Raw genomic sequence first — 15,741 nt, 5'->3', positions numbered from 1 at the left:
TGTCAAATGCAGGGAGTGCAACCCCAGAGTTGTATGCTGCATTCATTGATACACCAAAGCATTTGACAAAGTGAATCCCATTGGTTTATGGCAGATTCTCTACTTGAATGCCCTCTAATATTTATCACCATTCTGAAGCAACTGCATGACAGTCAAAATGTCAAATCAGATGCAATGGTGAACTATCAGCGTATTCCCCTGCAGAGAATGTTGTGAAGCAGGGTTGTGCTTTCTCCAACACTCTTTTCCATATTCTTCGGAGCCATACTTTATAAAATGCCGTGATGCCTGCATGAGGACATCTAGCCATACTTTATAAAATGCCGTGATGCCTGCATGAGGACATCTAGCCATACTTTATAAAATGCCGTGATGCCTGCATGAGGACATCTACATCTAATTCTGCACCAATGGCAGCATATTTAACGTACAGCGCTTGTTCTCCTAAAATGAAAGAGATGCTTGCTACTGAGCTGCTCTATGTGGTGGATGATTGCATCCTTTTTGCAGACACCGAGTAGGAGATTCAACTTGCTGTTCATGAGTTTGCTGAGACTGCTGTCTCATTTGGTCTGTCTGTCAACCTAAAAAAAAAATGCAGGTCATGTTTCAGAAGTCCCCAAAAAGAACTAACCCAGCTCCACAAATCTGTGAATGGCCACTTCCTTAATGTTTTTGACCACTTTACCTACCTGGGCAGCACAGTGTCCAACAATGCATCGCTGTCAAGAGAAATAGACAACCGTCTCGCAAAGACCAACAGCGCTTTTGGTCACTTCCAACTGAAAAAATTGTGGAATAGGTCTATTTGCCTAACAACATAAATCACTGTTTATAAAGCAGTGGTTCTCACCAGACTTTTGTATGGCTCTGATCATTGGGTGCTCTTTGACCTCTATCAAAGGCATTTAAGGCTCCTCAAACACTTCCATCTTATGTGCATTCACTCCATAATTGGCAGTCTTGACTTAGAAGTGACGATTAACTAATTTGACTAATTTAAAACAATTTTATGACATTTCATTTTTTCTTCTCCCTAAGAAATTAATAGCATATTTTTTTCTCTTTGCAGAACAGAAATGAAGGCAGCACACAGATATCTGACCCAGGACCAAAACATTAAAGGCAGCACAAAATGATGGACTATAGACTACTATGCAAAGCTAAAGACTACAATCTTTTGTGTGTACTGAAGATAATGTTATTCTTTTTACTGATTTCCACCTTAGGGCTGTCTATTTTGACTGCACAATAATGTTTAGATAACTTAAGTGTCTAAAATCTTATTTGAAGTTGTGTTTATAATTAGCACATAGTCTCATTATATCAAATGTTTGTTATTAGGCTACAGTTTAATGCTACACATTTATTTAATGTATCGTTTGATGATTGGTGATGTAATTAGCACATAGTCTCATTATATCAAATGTTTGTTATTAGGCTACAGTTTAATGCTACACATTTACTTAATGTATCATTTGATGATTGGTGATGGATGATGTTTTTAAGGTTTGAGTTTCATGTGCATTATTTTGTTACATTATACATTTTACATCAGGTAGAATAAATTATTTGATTACATAAAATATAAATTTGTCCATGTAATTTTTGAAATTATTTATATTTCTAGTCCATCTGTCTTTTCAATAGATTCTATTAAGTTTACGCGTACCATCTAGAAGATGAATATATAGTATGTAAGAACAATATTTATTAACATATATATCTTTATCACCCAATTAATATTGTATTTGCTTTCATTAAGTTAGACATTGATTATTTTACTATACTGGTTTATAGTATTTCAAATTAACTGTCTCCTTAAAAGAGTTATGGCATGTAATTTAGTAATTGTCATTTTATTGTACACAACTAGGTGATGGTATTTTACTGTTGTTTTTTGTTTTGTATCCCCCTTCATTTTATTCTCTCATGTTTGAACCAGTTTAGGAAATGTGAACATTCACATCCACACACCCCCAGTTTTTGTTAATTATGTTGTGATAATATATATATTTTTAGGGTCTTCATATATACTTATACTATTTGACATTGTGATATATATTTCAAATGAATATTTCTATCATGGAGGTATATACATTCTTTGGAATGTGCTCCTTAAAAATAAAAATTGTTTCAATATTTTTTTGTTGGTTTGTTTTATTACCATATTTTTCTATTTTGTATCCATAAGAAGCTGATCAATGAAGTCATGTCAAGGTACACAACTCTGCTTGCTTAACTATTAATCTTTTTCTCTATTCTGAAAGCTCTGTAGGTTATCGTTCTTTAATTTCTTATACTATAAACAGTCACACGGGGAAATTTTCTCCAAATCCCAGTTTAAATTAGTTAGGCCTACTGCTAATTGATGTATTCCATATATTTCACTTCTCTTAACAAACGTAGACTATACTTGATTTGCGTTCAGGAGGTTATGTATTGAAACTGATTAGGAATAGATCTAATTTGTATTGAACTAATTCAAACGACAGAACTCTACTATGAGTGTTCACGCATAAGTTCTACATTTTCTTTAAACAGCTACAGCAAAACACTCACAACAGTAAGTTTGATCCCCAGGCTGAGGATAAATATTCAAAGAGGGAAAAGTCAAATGAATTGCTGAATTTGTTGCACATCAATGGGGCACATTTCTGCAACTATACATATGCAACATATCTCAGACCGTAATTTTTTTAAATCTCATACCTATATATAACATATTTAGGGTGCTCGCTGATCTATGAACACAAAATGTTATGAAAAAGCTGAAACAAACTGTTGTTTTGTATAATAGTTATAAGAAGTATATATTTATACAATAAAATGAAGTGCCCTATAGAACTCGTTAACATTGTAACTGTTATAGTATTTATTAATAGTATTTATAGTGTGCGACTTCTTTCACTCATTGACGACATGGAACTCAAAGAAACTACATGGATGGCAGCATTGTCGTGTGCGTGCAGGTCTGTCGTTCGGTCGTCTAAATGGTCTTATCTTATCTTATATAATACAGACGTTACTTAAAAAAAATGAAGATGATTACGTCCTACGCGTCCTCCGTCTCGGCAGGTCTGTGAAACCAAAAATTCTCGACCTGTATGGTGACATGTATGCACTACGCAAGACAGCAGGGTTTCTGTCCAGGGCTTTTGCAAGAAAGGATTTAAGCCTCTCAAGCCCTCACTCAAATGGATATGGATGAAGATGATGATGATGCATTCAGTCATGCATATTAACCAATGACTTAAATTATGCCAAGTCGCTGGTTTTCCTGGCTAGCTCAGGCAACCCATTCCATTCCCTTATAGCACTAGGGAAGAAGGAGTATTTGTACAAATTTGTCCTAGCATATGGGATGAGGAATGTGGCTTTATCTTTGTGTCTTTCTGGGTATTTTTTAAATATATTTTGTTTTTTGAATTTGAAGATTATGGTTCAGTGTTTTATGTATAATTGCTACTTTACTTTTGAGTCGTCTCTCTGAAAGCTTTCTAAATTTAGTGATTTAATTAACGGTGTTACTCTAGTCAAATGTGAATATTCGTTTGTTATGAATCCCACTGCACTATTTTGTGTCTGTTCCAGTTTCTTAATGTTTTCTTGAGTTGAGGGGTCTTGGGTGCATACCCTTGCCTGCTGCCATCCCCTGTCGTCCTGCGGGACGTTTGGACTTGGAAGTAAATTATCTTTAACTTTGAATGAACAACTGAGATATGTTAAACATTTGGTGAACATTATACATTAAACAACGGTATTAATAGAACTACACTGTGTTGTATCCATCTGCATGTTTCAGGTCGTTTTTAATTATAAGCTGTTGCGGTTTAGGTCCAAACTCTTAATATCTTGGTTGAAATATTTATTCTCTATCAGTTACATTGAGATTGACAGAATAATTTTGATTCTTCAATTTAATCATAGATTTGAAAACTTCATACAGGGAAGTACGGATTTTAGACTCAAAAACTTTCTGGGCCAGGAAAAGATAAGCAAGTAAAAATATGCCCCATTGTTGATTTTATTATGTTTTTCTTATGAGAATTTCATAACAAAACAGTCTTAAGAAATGCAAGCCATGAAAATTTGTCTTACTTTGATTTGATTCTAAATAACCAATGCACAATTCTACACGGCTCATCCATTTTTTATTATATTTATAATATTTGCATTTTGATATATTATATTCTATGTCGTGTTCCGTTCTCCATTGTACATATTTTCAGCTAATCTCCAGAGAAATAAATCGTCATGAATTAATGATGGACTTCCATTAACTTTTCCCTGGCTTCATTTTTTGTTTAAATGCTCAACTGACATATTTGTGATACAATGCTCATCAGACAGAGAGAGGGAGATTTTTTTATAGCCGATTTTGGAATGTGATTGTGATAGAGAGAGAGAACGTGAGAGAGAGACAGTGAGAGAGAAAGTGATAGAGAAAGTGAGAGAGACAGTGAGAGAGAAAGTGAGAGAGACAGTGAGAGAGACAGTGAGAGACAAAGTGAGAGAGACAGTGAGAGACAAAGTGAGAGAGAAAGTGAGAGAGACAGTGAGAGAGAAAGTGAGAGACAAAGTGAGAGACAAAGTGAGAGAGAAAGTGAGAGACAAAGTGATAGGGAAAGTGAGAGACAAAGTGAGAGAGAAAGTGAGAGAGAAAGTGAGAGACAAAGTGATAGGGAAAGTGAGAGACAAAGTGATAGGGAAAGTGAGAGACAAAGTGAGAGAGAAAGTTAGAGAGAAAGTGAGAGAGAAAGTGAGAGACAAAGTGAGAGAGAAAGTGAGAGAGACAGTGAGAGAGAAAGTGAGAGACAAAGTGAGAGAGAAAGTGAGAGAGACAGTGAGAGAGAAAGTGAGAGACAAAGTGAGAGAGAAAGTGAGAGACAAAGTGAGAGAGAAACTGAGAGACAAAGTGATAGAGAAAGTTAGAGAGAAAGTGAGAGAGAAAGTGAGAGACAAAGTGAGAGAGAAAGTTAGAGAGAAAGTGAGAGAGAAAGTGAGAGACAAAGTGAGAGAGAAAGTGAGAGAGACAGTGAGAGAGAAAGTGAGAGACAAAGTGAGAGACAAAGTGAGAGACAAAGTGAGAGAGAAAGTTAGAGAGAAAGTGAGAGAGAAAGTGAGAGACAAAGTGATAGGGAAAGTGAGAGACAAAGTGAGAGAGAAAGAGAGAGAAAGTGAGAGAGAAAGTGAGAGAGAAAGTGAGAGACAAAGTGAGAGAGAAAGTGAGAGAGACAGTGAGAGAGAAAGTGAGAGACAAAGTGAGAGAGAAAGTGAGAGACAAAGTGAGAGAGAAAGTGAGAGACAAAGTGAGAGAGAAAGTGAGAGACAAAGTGAGAGACAAAGTGAGAGAGAAAGTGAGAGACAAAGTGAGAGACAAAGTGAGAGAGAAAGTGAGAGACAAAGTGATAGGGAAAGTGAGAGACAAAGTGAGAGAGAAAGTTAGAGAGAAAGTGAGAGAGAAAGTGAGAGACAAAGTGATAGGGAAAGTGAGAGACAAAGTGATAGGGAAAGTGAGAGACAAAGTGAGAGAGAAAGTTAGAGAGAAAGTGAGAGAGAAAGTGAGAGACAAAGTGAGAGAGAAAGTGAGAGAGACAGTGAGAGAGAAAGTGAGAGACAAAGTGAGAGAGAAAGTGAGAGAGACAGTGAGAGAGAAAGTGAGAGACAAAGTGAGAGACAAAGTGAGAGAGAAACTGAGAGACAAAGTGATAGAGAAAGTTAGAGAGAAAGTGAGAGAGAAAGTGAGAGAGAAAGTGATAGACAAAGTGAGAGAGAAAGTGAGAGACAAAGTGATAGACAAAGTGAGAGACAAAGTGATAGACAAAGTGAGAGAGAAAGTGAGAGACAAAATGAGAGACAAAGTGAGAGACAAAGTGAGAGAAAAAGTGAGAGACAAAGTGAGAGAGAAAGTGGGAGAGAAAGTGACAGAGAAAGTGAGAGAGAAAGAGACAGTAGAAAGTAAGCAATAGATAAAGATGTTTAGAGTCTAATGGCAGTGGATAGAGAATTGGATAAAATTGCTTACAATACCATATTTAGGTTGAATAAGATTCTAAGCAAATGTAACCCATCTTTAATACTCAATACGAGCCACACAACGGAAGCAAACATTTGAAATTCTTTTAATATTTTTTTTTGTTCTTTTATATATATATATATATATATATATATATATATATATATATATATATATATATATATATATATATATATATATATATATATATATATATATATATATTAACAAAGCAGTTAGGTGTAAAATCTACTCTACTGCTGTTCTTTTTTCCCCTACCTTTTCAAATGGTCACTTCCATGCAACAATATGTGAAGGAAATTAAATTCAAGATCAGCAAAGAACATCCTACACCTTCAAGTATTATTTGGTCTGTTGAACTTTTATAAACCCTAATGTTTTGCTTGATTTTTTAATAATTTTATCAATATGGGAAATCCATGGTGATTTTTCATTTATTATTACACTTAGATAATTTAAGTTTTTAGTCTGTGTGACTGTTTTACCATGTAAGTAGTTTTTATATATTTTTCTTTTTTTTTTCAGTTTCTCTATAACAATGATATTTTTCTAGGTGGAAAGACATGCGCCAAACTCAATTTAAACTGTGAACACCTCCAGCAGTATCATATTAACAATTTAACATCTTCACTGCAATGCACAGCCCAAGGCATGATCACACTGACCTATAAACTAAGCAAAAAAAAAAAAAAAGCCCTAAAGCACTAACAATAATAACAATAATAAATCACATTGTAGTATGCTATTAACGAACATAATGTAAAGCTCAGGGCGCTTTCAAAACATAACAGAGAAAATATAGTTCACATAATTTACATGCATTGAATATTTGAACCTTTCCCCATGCTAAAAATACCCCCCCCCCCCTCTTAAAAAAAACTTTTTTTTTCTTTCTGTTGAGGTTAATAATAAGGTTTGTCTTCGAGTCCGAAGATTAATGAGGAATGCAGTATTTCCCATGGCTACGCAGCCCCAGCTGTGACCTACATATCTTGCCACATCTAGGGCAAGCATAACCATTGTCCGCCGGTGTTCGATTAAGATTTTCTTTTCGCCGACTACGTCTGTCTTCAGCAGCGGATTTTCTTTTGGTCTCAAATGTGTATCCCGCGCCTTTGTGACTGACCTCCAGCTGTCTCGTTCTGAAGCAGCATGCCACCAGATGCTCTCTTCATGTTGTCGCCTAAGCTGGTCTGTTGAGGTAACAAAATGACATTCGCTATGTTCGTGGATATCTTTAAAAAAAAAGAGTAGGCCTACCAAGACGTCCGGCAAGAGGAGGATATGTCTCCCTTTTTGGGGGGTCCCGTCCTCCGTCCGGAAGGAATGTGCTGAAGTTTAAAAAAATGTAAACTTCTCGCTCAGAAGAGTCGAAATTTGCGATTGAGAACATTTAAGGCTTTTTAGTCAATAACTATATGTAGGCCTATAAATAAATGTATATGTATTGATTTATTTGATACATACTCGATCTATTTGATAGGCCCTATAAAATATATCTATTTGATACATAATAGATCTAATTGTTTTGGACGAGTAAGCTACAATGTTTCTTGGTCATATGACCAACTGCCCCAACACTGTGTAAACAGATTTGATACACGCTTACACATTGACTACATTGGTTATTCGATATAGATAGATTAAATGATCTTAAAACAATTCTCTTTCTCTTACTCTCTCTCTCTTTTTTTTCTCTCTCTCTCTCTACCTCTCTCTTTCATTCTCTCTCACTCTTCCACCCTCTCTCTAATTCTAACACTCATACCCCACTAGTGCTTATATTAACCAATTAAATCTTTCGAGTGCTCACACCTGCCTTGCGCGTGTGACTCTCTCTTTCTCTCTCTCCTTCATAAACCAGAAGTAAATGTATTTAGAAGCTCTGTTTTTTCTCGCCGGACTAAATCTTTGCATCTATTCCAGTCCAGGTAATACATCTCAATTCACAGCTTTTATTTCTCTTTATTTCATGTTTCTAAGTAATTCTGTGTCGTCTAGAACACATAGATCTAGTTGAACTGTGGCATTGGCATGGACGAGATCTAATCATTTAGGTCTTTTTTTTTCTGTCACATTCTTTATGACTTCTTAAACAATGTATTTCAAGGTGTACAACTTAAATAAACAAAATAGAAATATTTAATATGCATTTCATATTTCAGTTTTAAAAAGGTGTACATGTTTGAGTTTGTGGAGGGTAAGGCCTTTGGTAGACCCACTGCCGTAAATCTGGAGCTCTACCGGTATTCACACATTCCGAGCATGCGACATCTACAGGCGGATACTTCTTAATCACGACATTGTTGCCACCCGACGTAAGATTTAAATTGTTAGTGTTCAAAATGAGAAACAAAAATACTCAAAATTTTCTGACTCATTGAAATTCCTATTTATTTTTCTCTTTTATTGAGGCCCATTTCTTGTGGAGTCCCCCCCCCGGGGTCTGTAACCTCGCCTGCCTTCTTTTAAATCCGGCCATGAGCTTGCTGTTCATATACATCATTTTGTATTGCATTGGGGGAGGGGGGGGGGGGGCTGGTGCCTCTTTTTGGACTCACACCGTTTTGTTTGGACACGTCACGCTCATAGTAATAGGAATTTCCAATTACCATCTGATCAAATATGATCCTACCATGGTGTTATCATTTGAAATACAATTTATCTCTAATTTGAAACAATAAATATTGTTAATACATTTGGTGCTTAACTAAAGTAATATTTTATTTTGTAAATAGCCTAAAAACAAATTTGGTAACATAACATTTTCAAATTTCCCAATTTAATTGTGACTACGTGAACTTAAGAAAGATAAAACATTTCACTAATAGGATAAATATGATTTCTATAAACTATCACAATCTATACGATTCTCTAAAAAAAAACATGCGATGTATTGACATCTTTCTAGAAACTTTGTGTGAACTTCTAGTGACCCCGACACTTTGTACTTGCTACCACATAAATTACACGCGCGCATGCGTGTCTTCTGATGTCTCTCTCTCCAGCAGTTAATTGCCATCAGAATCCCAGGTGCCGAGTGGCAGACCATCTGAGATTCCAATCGTTTTTCTTAATGTCTTTTTTTTATCCCTTAAAGAAAATACCAGCTGCGTGGAAAAAAAAATAAATTAGGCAGTTTATGCAAACATTTATAGCGCATGCTGTAAGGTCTGGGAATTCGGTTATTGGCTTGACTCTACACTATAAAAGCTGCTGCTTTCAATTTTTTGTGATCGACAAATCTATTTTTTTGTTTGACCTTCTTTCTGTCCAATCTGTCCAATCATCACATATCACCAGAGGAATATTTGAATGTTTCAAAGTATTGAGCTACAATAATTAATTATTAGAAGAGTGTAATTATATATATTGTTGTAACTCTCTAGGTTAGGCACTCAACGAAAAGGCAGGCAACTCAACACAGTTCAACAGGAAATAAATACGTGTGTTTATTCACTAGGACAAACACATAACATCCTTCAGGTTCTTCAGAGTCTTGCTACTAATTTACCAGTCCTTTAGATAGCACCCCGAATGTGGACCAACGACAGCCTTCCCCGCTTCGCTCCAGGTCCCTTCTACAACCTTCAGGCAGCACAAAAGCTGGCTTCTTAGTCTCCAAACAATCAGACTCTTTACAATCCATGATGTACTGTTATTCTCTCCATTCTAGTGTCTTCCTGTTTACGTTCAACAGTGCCCTAGTGCGCATTTCAAGCACTGGTGCATTGCAGGGTTACAACACTATATTCAGACCCTTTCCCCCTTTCAGACCTTGTAGTTTATAGGGCAGATGATGTAAAAGTCATCTCTTTCTTTGGCCTACGGTTAACTAGTGTTTTATGTGGCCAGCACAACGACCATACGCCTTTACTTTTCCCCAACTAATGTCTGGGTGGACTCAGAGGCGTCTGAAGATCCCGTAATTAAAAATCTTAGTCTTCATCAGGTTTCGAACACCAGACCCCGGTTCAGAAGCCAAGCGCTTTACCTCTCATCCACCGCGCCTCTATAAGTATGTAGTGCAGTTGAATTTTTTTTTTCTGTGTGTGTCCAGCGTGTCAGAAGGTCATGTGAGACTATTAGATAAATCTAGTTGAATAAAGCCAAGAAATAGGTAGTTCTATTGGTGTTATATAATTACGACATTCTTATATACACATTTAGCCTAACCATTCTCTGTCAAAAATAGGTATAAATTATTAGACAAATTGAAAACTCTCATTCATGATGTTATAACAGATGCTCCATAAATTTACTGCTTTACTTGTAGATCTTAATGTTTATAGCATTTGTACAGTATTCACTTTTACAAAATTTAAGCCTTGTGTAATACAAAAAATCATCTTAAACTTGAAATAAACAATTGCAAACGCTATAATCTGAACTAGATTGATTACGCAATCAATACAGTTGTTACTAATTACATAATACAATTTTATAGATTGGTGACGAAAGCAATAAGACAGTGAAAAGATCACTGATCTATATTTCTTTCAAATGTTTGTGTTCAGAAGTCAAGCGGTGCACTTTATTGTAGAGACTGATTTTATTACTCTTAGTCCAAATTTTTTGTGCTGCGATTTTCAATGGACATGAAAAAGACGTCATCAGACGCCATTGTTTCTATTAATTCAAGAGATTGTTTTTGTAACTCGTTTGACTATTCATGAGCGATGATTACCGATGAAATGAAAATGTTCTAACCAATCTATTGATGAAACCTAGGCGTATTTTACACAGATTCTGATCTACACAGGTCTCCGCCACTGTTTCCAAAGTATGTTGAACTAGAGTTGTTGATATCGATCTACGCTAACTGAAAGGACATGACTTTTTTTTGTTGAGATAACCTTCAGTTGTCTGTTGACCTTCATCTATAAAAATATGATCATATAATTATCATATTAGACATCTATCAGCTAATTAAAGAGATCGATCTATAGTAAATCTATTTTAAAAAAGGCAACAACAAAAAAACGGTTGACAAATCTTGTGTGGTGCCCCAACGGTCCAACACACTAAAGGATATATATAAGATGATATACACAGAGAGTGAGCCTAAGCTAGATGTGGATATTTGTGAATCTCTAATATTTCCTAGTTAAATTTTGACAAACAATGCAGACTTTTTTCCTTAATCCGTATTCTTTGTTTAGGCTTCAAGACAAGAACCATGTTTCATTTTATCTTATCTTATCTTATAAAATACAGACGTTACTTTAAAAAAGAAGATGATTAAGTTCTTCGCGTCATGCATCTATCCATGCTTGTTAACCAATGACTTTAATTATGTCAAGTCATTGGTTTTCCTGGCTGACTCAGGCAACCCATTCCATGCTCTAATAGCACTAGGGAAGAAGGAGCATTTATACAAATTTTTCCTAGCATATGGAACAAGGAATGTGCCTTTATCTTTGTGTCTTTCTGAGTATTTTATTAAATTATGTTTTTGTATTTCTAATGGAGCTGTAGCTGTTTAACTACACACTGCACATGAAGAGAAATGTTTTAGATTGCACGAAGAATTGTTTCCAACCTCCTGTCCATCGAGAACAGTAGCAAAAATAGTGTGCACTAGCAGATGTTAATGTGGCTTAGTCCTGGGTTTGAATCTTGGTGAAGACTGGAATCTACCCAACTCTAATAGGAACCTGACATGAGTTGGAAAAGTAAAGAAGTTGGTCGTTGTGCTGGCCACATGACCACCCTCACTAATCTTCAGCCATAGAAACAGATGGCTTTATATCATCTGCCCTATAAATCGCAAGGTCTGAAAAGGGCACTTTAATTTTACTTAACAGATATTAAACCATAATATTTTGAACTGTCGTGTGAGTGAAAAAACAAAGTACATTGCAACAAAATGTGTTTACGTCAAGGGACATAACCCAGTTAATAATAAAAGGTTAACAATAACAGTTACATTTTTTTTTGCGTCATTATGATTTCGTTATCAACCACGTGGGCTTTCCATCAACACAATGACCTGCTATATAACAAAATAACAAAAAACAAGACAACCTCTAATTAAATTGATAGCAATACATCTATAGTTTCAGACGTGGCCTTCACCTACAAAGACAGCTTCTGTTGCATGCATGTCACTAGGGTTCAGGTCAGGTCGTTGAGACACCAGCTATAGATCTTGCACAATATCGAGTCATTATTTTTTTACTTACTAGATCTAGCAGTCCACTGAGAATAAAGACAAAAAAAAATGGCGATTCTTTAATAGCGTTTTATACATTTGTCTAATGCACGGCCATTGTTGTTTTATATAAATAGATAAAGACCTTGAGTGCTTCTGTCTAGATTTCGTTTGAATAAAGTGTAATAGTAGATCTAAATGTGTCATTCTATGTTGACGCAGAAGAGTTTCATACAATGTGTTTGGTGTATCCGGTGTCCAGAATACCGGAAGCCCTGAAAAAAAGAAAAAAAAAAGTAAAGTTCCTCCTTTCAGACCTTGCAATCTATAAGGACAACTGTTTCTTTGGTCAACGGTTAACGAGCAGGGTGTTATGTGGCCAGCACAACGACCGACCGCCTTGACTTTTCCCCAATTAATGTCAGGTACCTATCAGAGTTGGATGAACTCAGGGGCGCCCTAAAAAATCCCAGTCTTCACCGAGAACCTTAGGTTCGGAATCCAAACTCTTAACCACCCTGCCCGACCCTCCAAGTCCTGATAAGCATAATATTAAAAAAAACGACAACTGTATAATCCTTGTTTGTGTGTACTTATGTACTTATCAGCACTGTGGACATTACATTTCTAAACTCTTTTCGCTTACAGCACAAAGTAATGTTGCGATACTGCGTTCCTACATTTGTTTCGTCTTTTTATTTAAAAAAATCGTCTGTTCTATCGCTCCATATTTCTTCAAACAACTCTTCTTGTTCTTACGTACAATTCTACATAAAACACTGAACCATAATCTTCAAATAGAAAAACAAAATTTAATAAAATACTCAGAAAGACACAAAGATAAAGGCACATTCCTCGTTCCATATGCTAGGACAAATTTGTACAAATGCTCCTTCTTCCCTAGTGCTATTAGAGCATGAAATGGGTTGCCTGAGCTAGCCAAGAAAACCATTGACTTGGCAGAATTTGTGGTAAAATTTTAAAAAATGCGACGGGAACATTTTCCATGTTTGACATGATCGAAATCCAATCCACAAAATCAGAAATACCCAAATAAAGGCCCGCAATACAGATTTTTATCTTTTTCTTTGAGGAGGGCTATCGTAATTCATCAATCAAAAGATATACCTACACTGCCTTTATTTTGGGGCAAGTGCAGCAACACTAATATTGTCAACGCTGACCCAATACAAATGTCTGAAACTGGATAGTTTCTATTTGTTCAGGTCACACTGGTGTTTAATTAACAAGGGCAATAACCGAAAACGCTGGAGAACAAGCAATTAACCTCCCCTGGCTGTTTTTATGTCGTCTGTCTCCAGAAATCTGTTGAAGAGTGAGATTTTTAATTTGCTGCTTTTTGTGTTGGCGTTGTGCAGTCAAACTAAGTAAACATTTCAATGCTCTGCAGGGGGAAATGGGGCGGCCGTCTCGACGGGGGGCTCGCGCCTCAGCACCGAGGTCATCCTTATGAGTAGTATGTTTTTGTAAACTGGAGAACATCCGAATCGAAGGTCTTTTAAGTTTCTTTGTACCAAGCTTATATCAACTCACTCTGTCTGTTTGTCTTTCTGGTAAAAAATGTGTACACGTTATTTTTCCCACACCCAATCTCGGATCAAGCTGAAATTTTACACAATCATTTCTTTTGCATGACAAAACAAGAATCAATTTAAAAATAAAATAACCAATTATGTAATTAACTTTTGGTAATTAATTATTTTGTTTGGTATCTCGAACAAGGGAACAGGATTCTACTTGACTGATAAGCTGGTATAAGTTGAATTAGTCCTCTTTATTGTTTGTAGAAAGAAACGCTCTTCTTCAAAAACAGCTGCCTGGCATAGTGGTTACCGTATTGGCCTGGAGTTCGAGTTCAGGTCGCGCACTTTTCTTTTAAAATAAATACATTTAAAAAGCGATCACCTAGATACCTCCTCTCCCCCTACCCCTTTCCAACTGATCCAGACAAGTGACAGGATCATGGCGTATTGAGAAAGCTAAAAGTATAAAATTGAGCTAAACAAAAAAAATTGGTAAAAATATTTCTAATGGAACAAATTTATTATTGTCAGTCTAGATCTATTAGCCTACAAATTGACTTACACGACTAATCAAAAACCAATTGATACAACTACACTTAATAGACCTATAAGCTTTGTTTTTTTTTTAAATATTTTTTTGTACTTTGCTCGGTTTAAGATCTAATTCTGTAGATCTCGTCCCCTGAATGGATGGCTGCTGGTCGTGCGGTTTGCACGCTGGACTGTCGTTCGGACTTATCGATGGTCCCGGGTTCAAACCCTGCCCGCTCCCATCCCCCGTCGTCCTGCGGGAGGTTTGGACTAGGAAGTAATTATCTTCAACTCTGAAGGAACATCCGAAATAAGTAAAACATTTTACAAAAACATCTCTTTAAGATCTATTTCTGTAGATCTCGTCCTCTGAAAAGCAGTCTCGTCTATGCTACCGGAAGAGACGCCTTTGTTTCATAATGAATGGCTGCCTGGTCGTATCATATGCGCTCTGAATTGTCGTTCAATGGTCTCGATGATCTCGGGTTCAAACCCTATCTGTCGCCATCACCGCGCTTAAGTGTAGGAGGTTTCAGTTGGGAGAACATTATTATTAAATCTCATAAAACCTCCAAAAACCTACTAAAATATTTCTTTTCAGCTTGTTCTTTGAGTAAGCTTGCAAATACACCATTTATTGGTCAGTCTCTGTGCTTAAAACTAGATGATACGTACTGCAATGGACTGCTGGACAATATGTCCAGTACAGGAAAATCGCAGTAAATAACAGAGTGAAAGCTAGATACTCTCACACTTTAGGGCAATGCCTCTCGAACATAGGACGCAACCTTAAGAAATGCATGCGCTCCCTTTGCGGAATCTCTGATAAATCAAAGCAAGCCTGGCTTATAGTTCTGAAAACCATAAATATGTAAAGATTCATAAAAAATAACATCAAAAATATGTTAGGCGGTATACCCACTCACAGCTCCGAATAAAGTCACAGTGAATGTCTAATGACTTTGGTTGCTCTTGCAAAAGAAAAACATTTGAAAATCATTTACTAAATTAAATTAAAAAAACAATACTCCTTTATAGAACTTAAAGAGCGATTGTTTTTTTCTTAACAATTAACTGCAAAAAAAAAAAAAAAAGCTTACAGCTCAGCAGCAAAAAGTTGGTTAGAAGAAGAAGAAGGTTTAAAAAAGTGGAACATTTTTTTACACCTCTCACCCCCCCCCCCCCTCGCCCGAGAAAGAATCCTGATTAATTAAACAAATATATATCTTATCTTATACAGACGTTACTTCAAAAAAAATGTATAGATCTACTAGACTTTATAATTTTCCAATGCTAGGCCTTTAGATCTAGTGTTTGAAGACAATGCGCAAAGTGCTTCTGAACAATTAACAATTGTGCAAAGTTTCAACTTGATCCGAGAATGGGAATCTGGAAAAATAACGTGTACAAAATTTTGTACTTGAGAGACATACAGACGGAGTGAGTTCATAAGAGTTCTGTAAAAAAAAAAT

General features: G+C 36.1%; 2 protein-coding genes across 2 annotated transcripts in view; both read left to right on the top strand.

The window, feature by feature from the left end:
- The window catches only part of LOC106060020 (TPR and ankyrin repeat-containing protein 1-like), a 72,472-nt gene extending 70,330 nt beyond the window's left edge, over window positions 1-2,142 (top strand). Inside the window, exon 46 of the mRNA XM_056015207.1 lies at window positions 1,073-2,142. Coding sequence (XP_055871182.1) covers window positions 1,073-1,123 — 51 coding nt within the window. The 3' untranslated portion in view covers window positions 1,124-2,142. The remainder of the gene's footprint in view (window positions 1-1,072) is intronic.
- Window positions 2,143-7,848: 5,706 nt separating this feature from the next.
- LOC106053733 (zinc metalloproteinase nas-36-like) overlaps window positions 7,849-15,741 on the top strand; it is a 71,668-nt gene continuing 63,775 nt past the window's right edge. Inside the window, exon 1 of the mRNA XM_056016054.1 lies at window positions 7,849-7,971. The gene's annotated coding sequence lies outside the window, so the exon portion shown is untranslated. The remainder of the gene's footprint in view (window positions 7,972-15,741) is intronic.

The sequence above is a fragment of the Biomphalaria glabrata genome, chromosome 17 (assembly GCF_947242115.1).
Source record: "Biomphalaria glabrata chromosome 17, xgBioGlab47.1, whole genome shotgun sequence".
Lineage (NCBI taxonomy): Eukaryota > Metazoa > Mollusca > Gastropoda > Planorbidae > Biomphalaria > Biomphalaria glabrata.
This window is presented reverse-complemented; position numbering and strand designations above follow the sequence as displayed.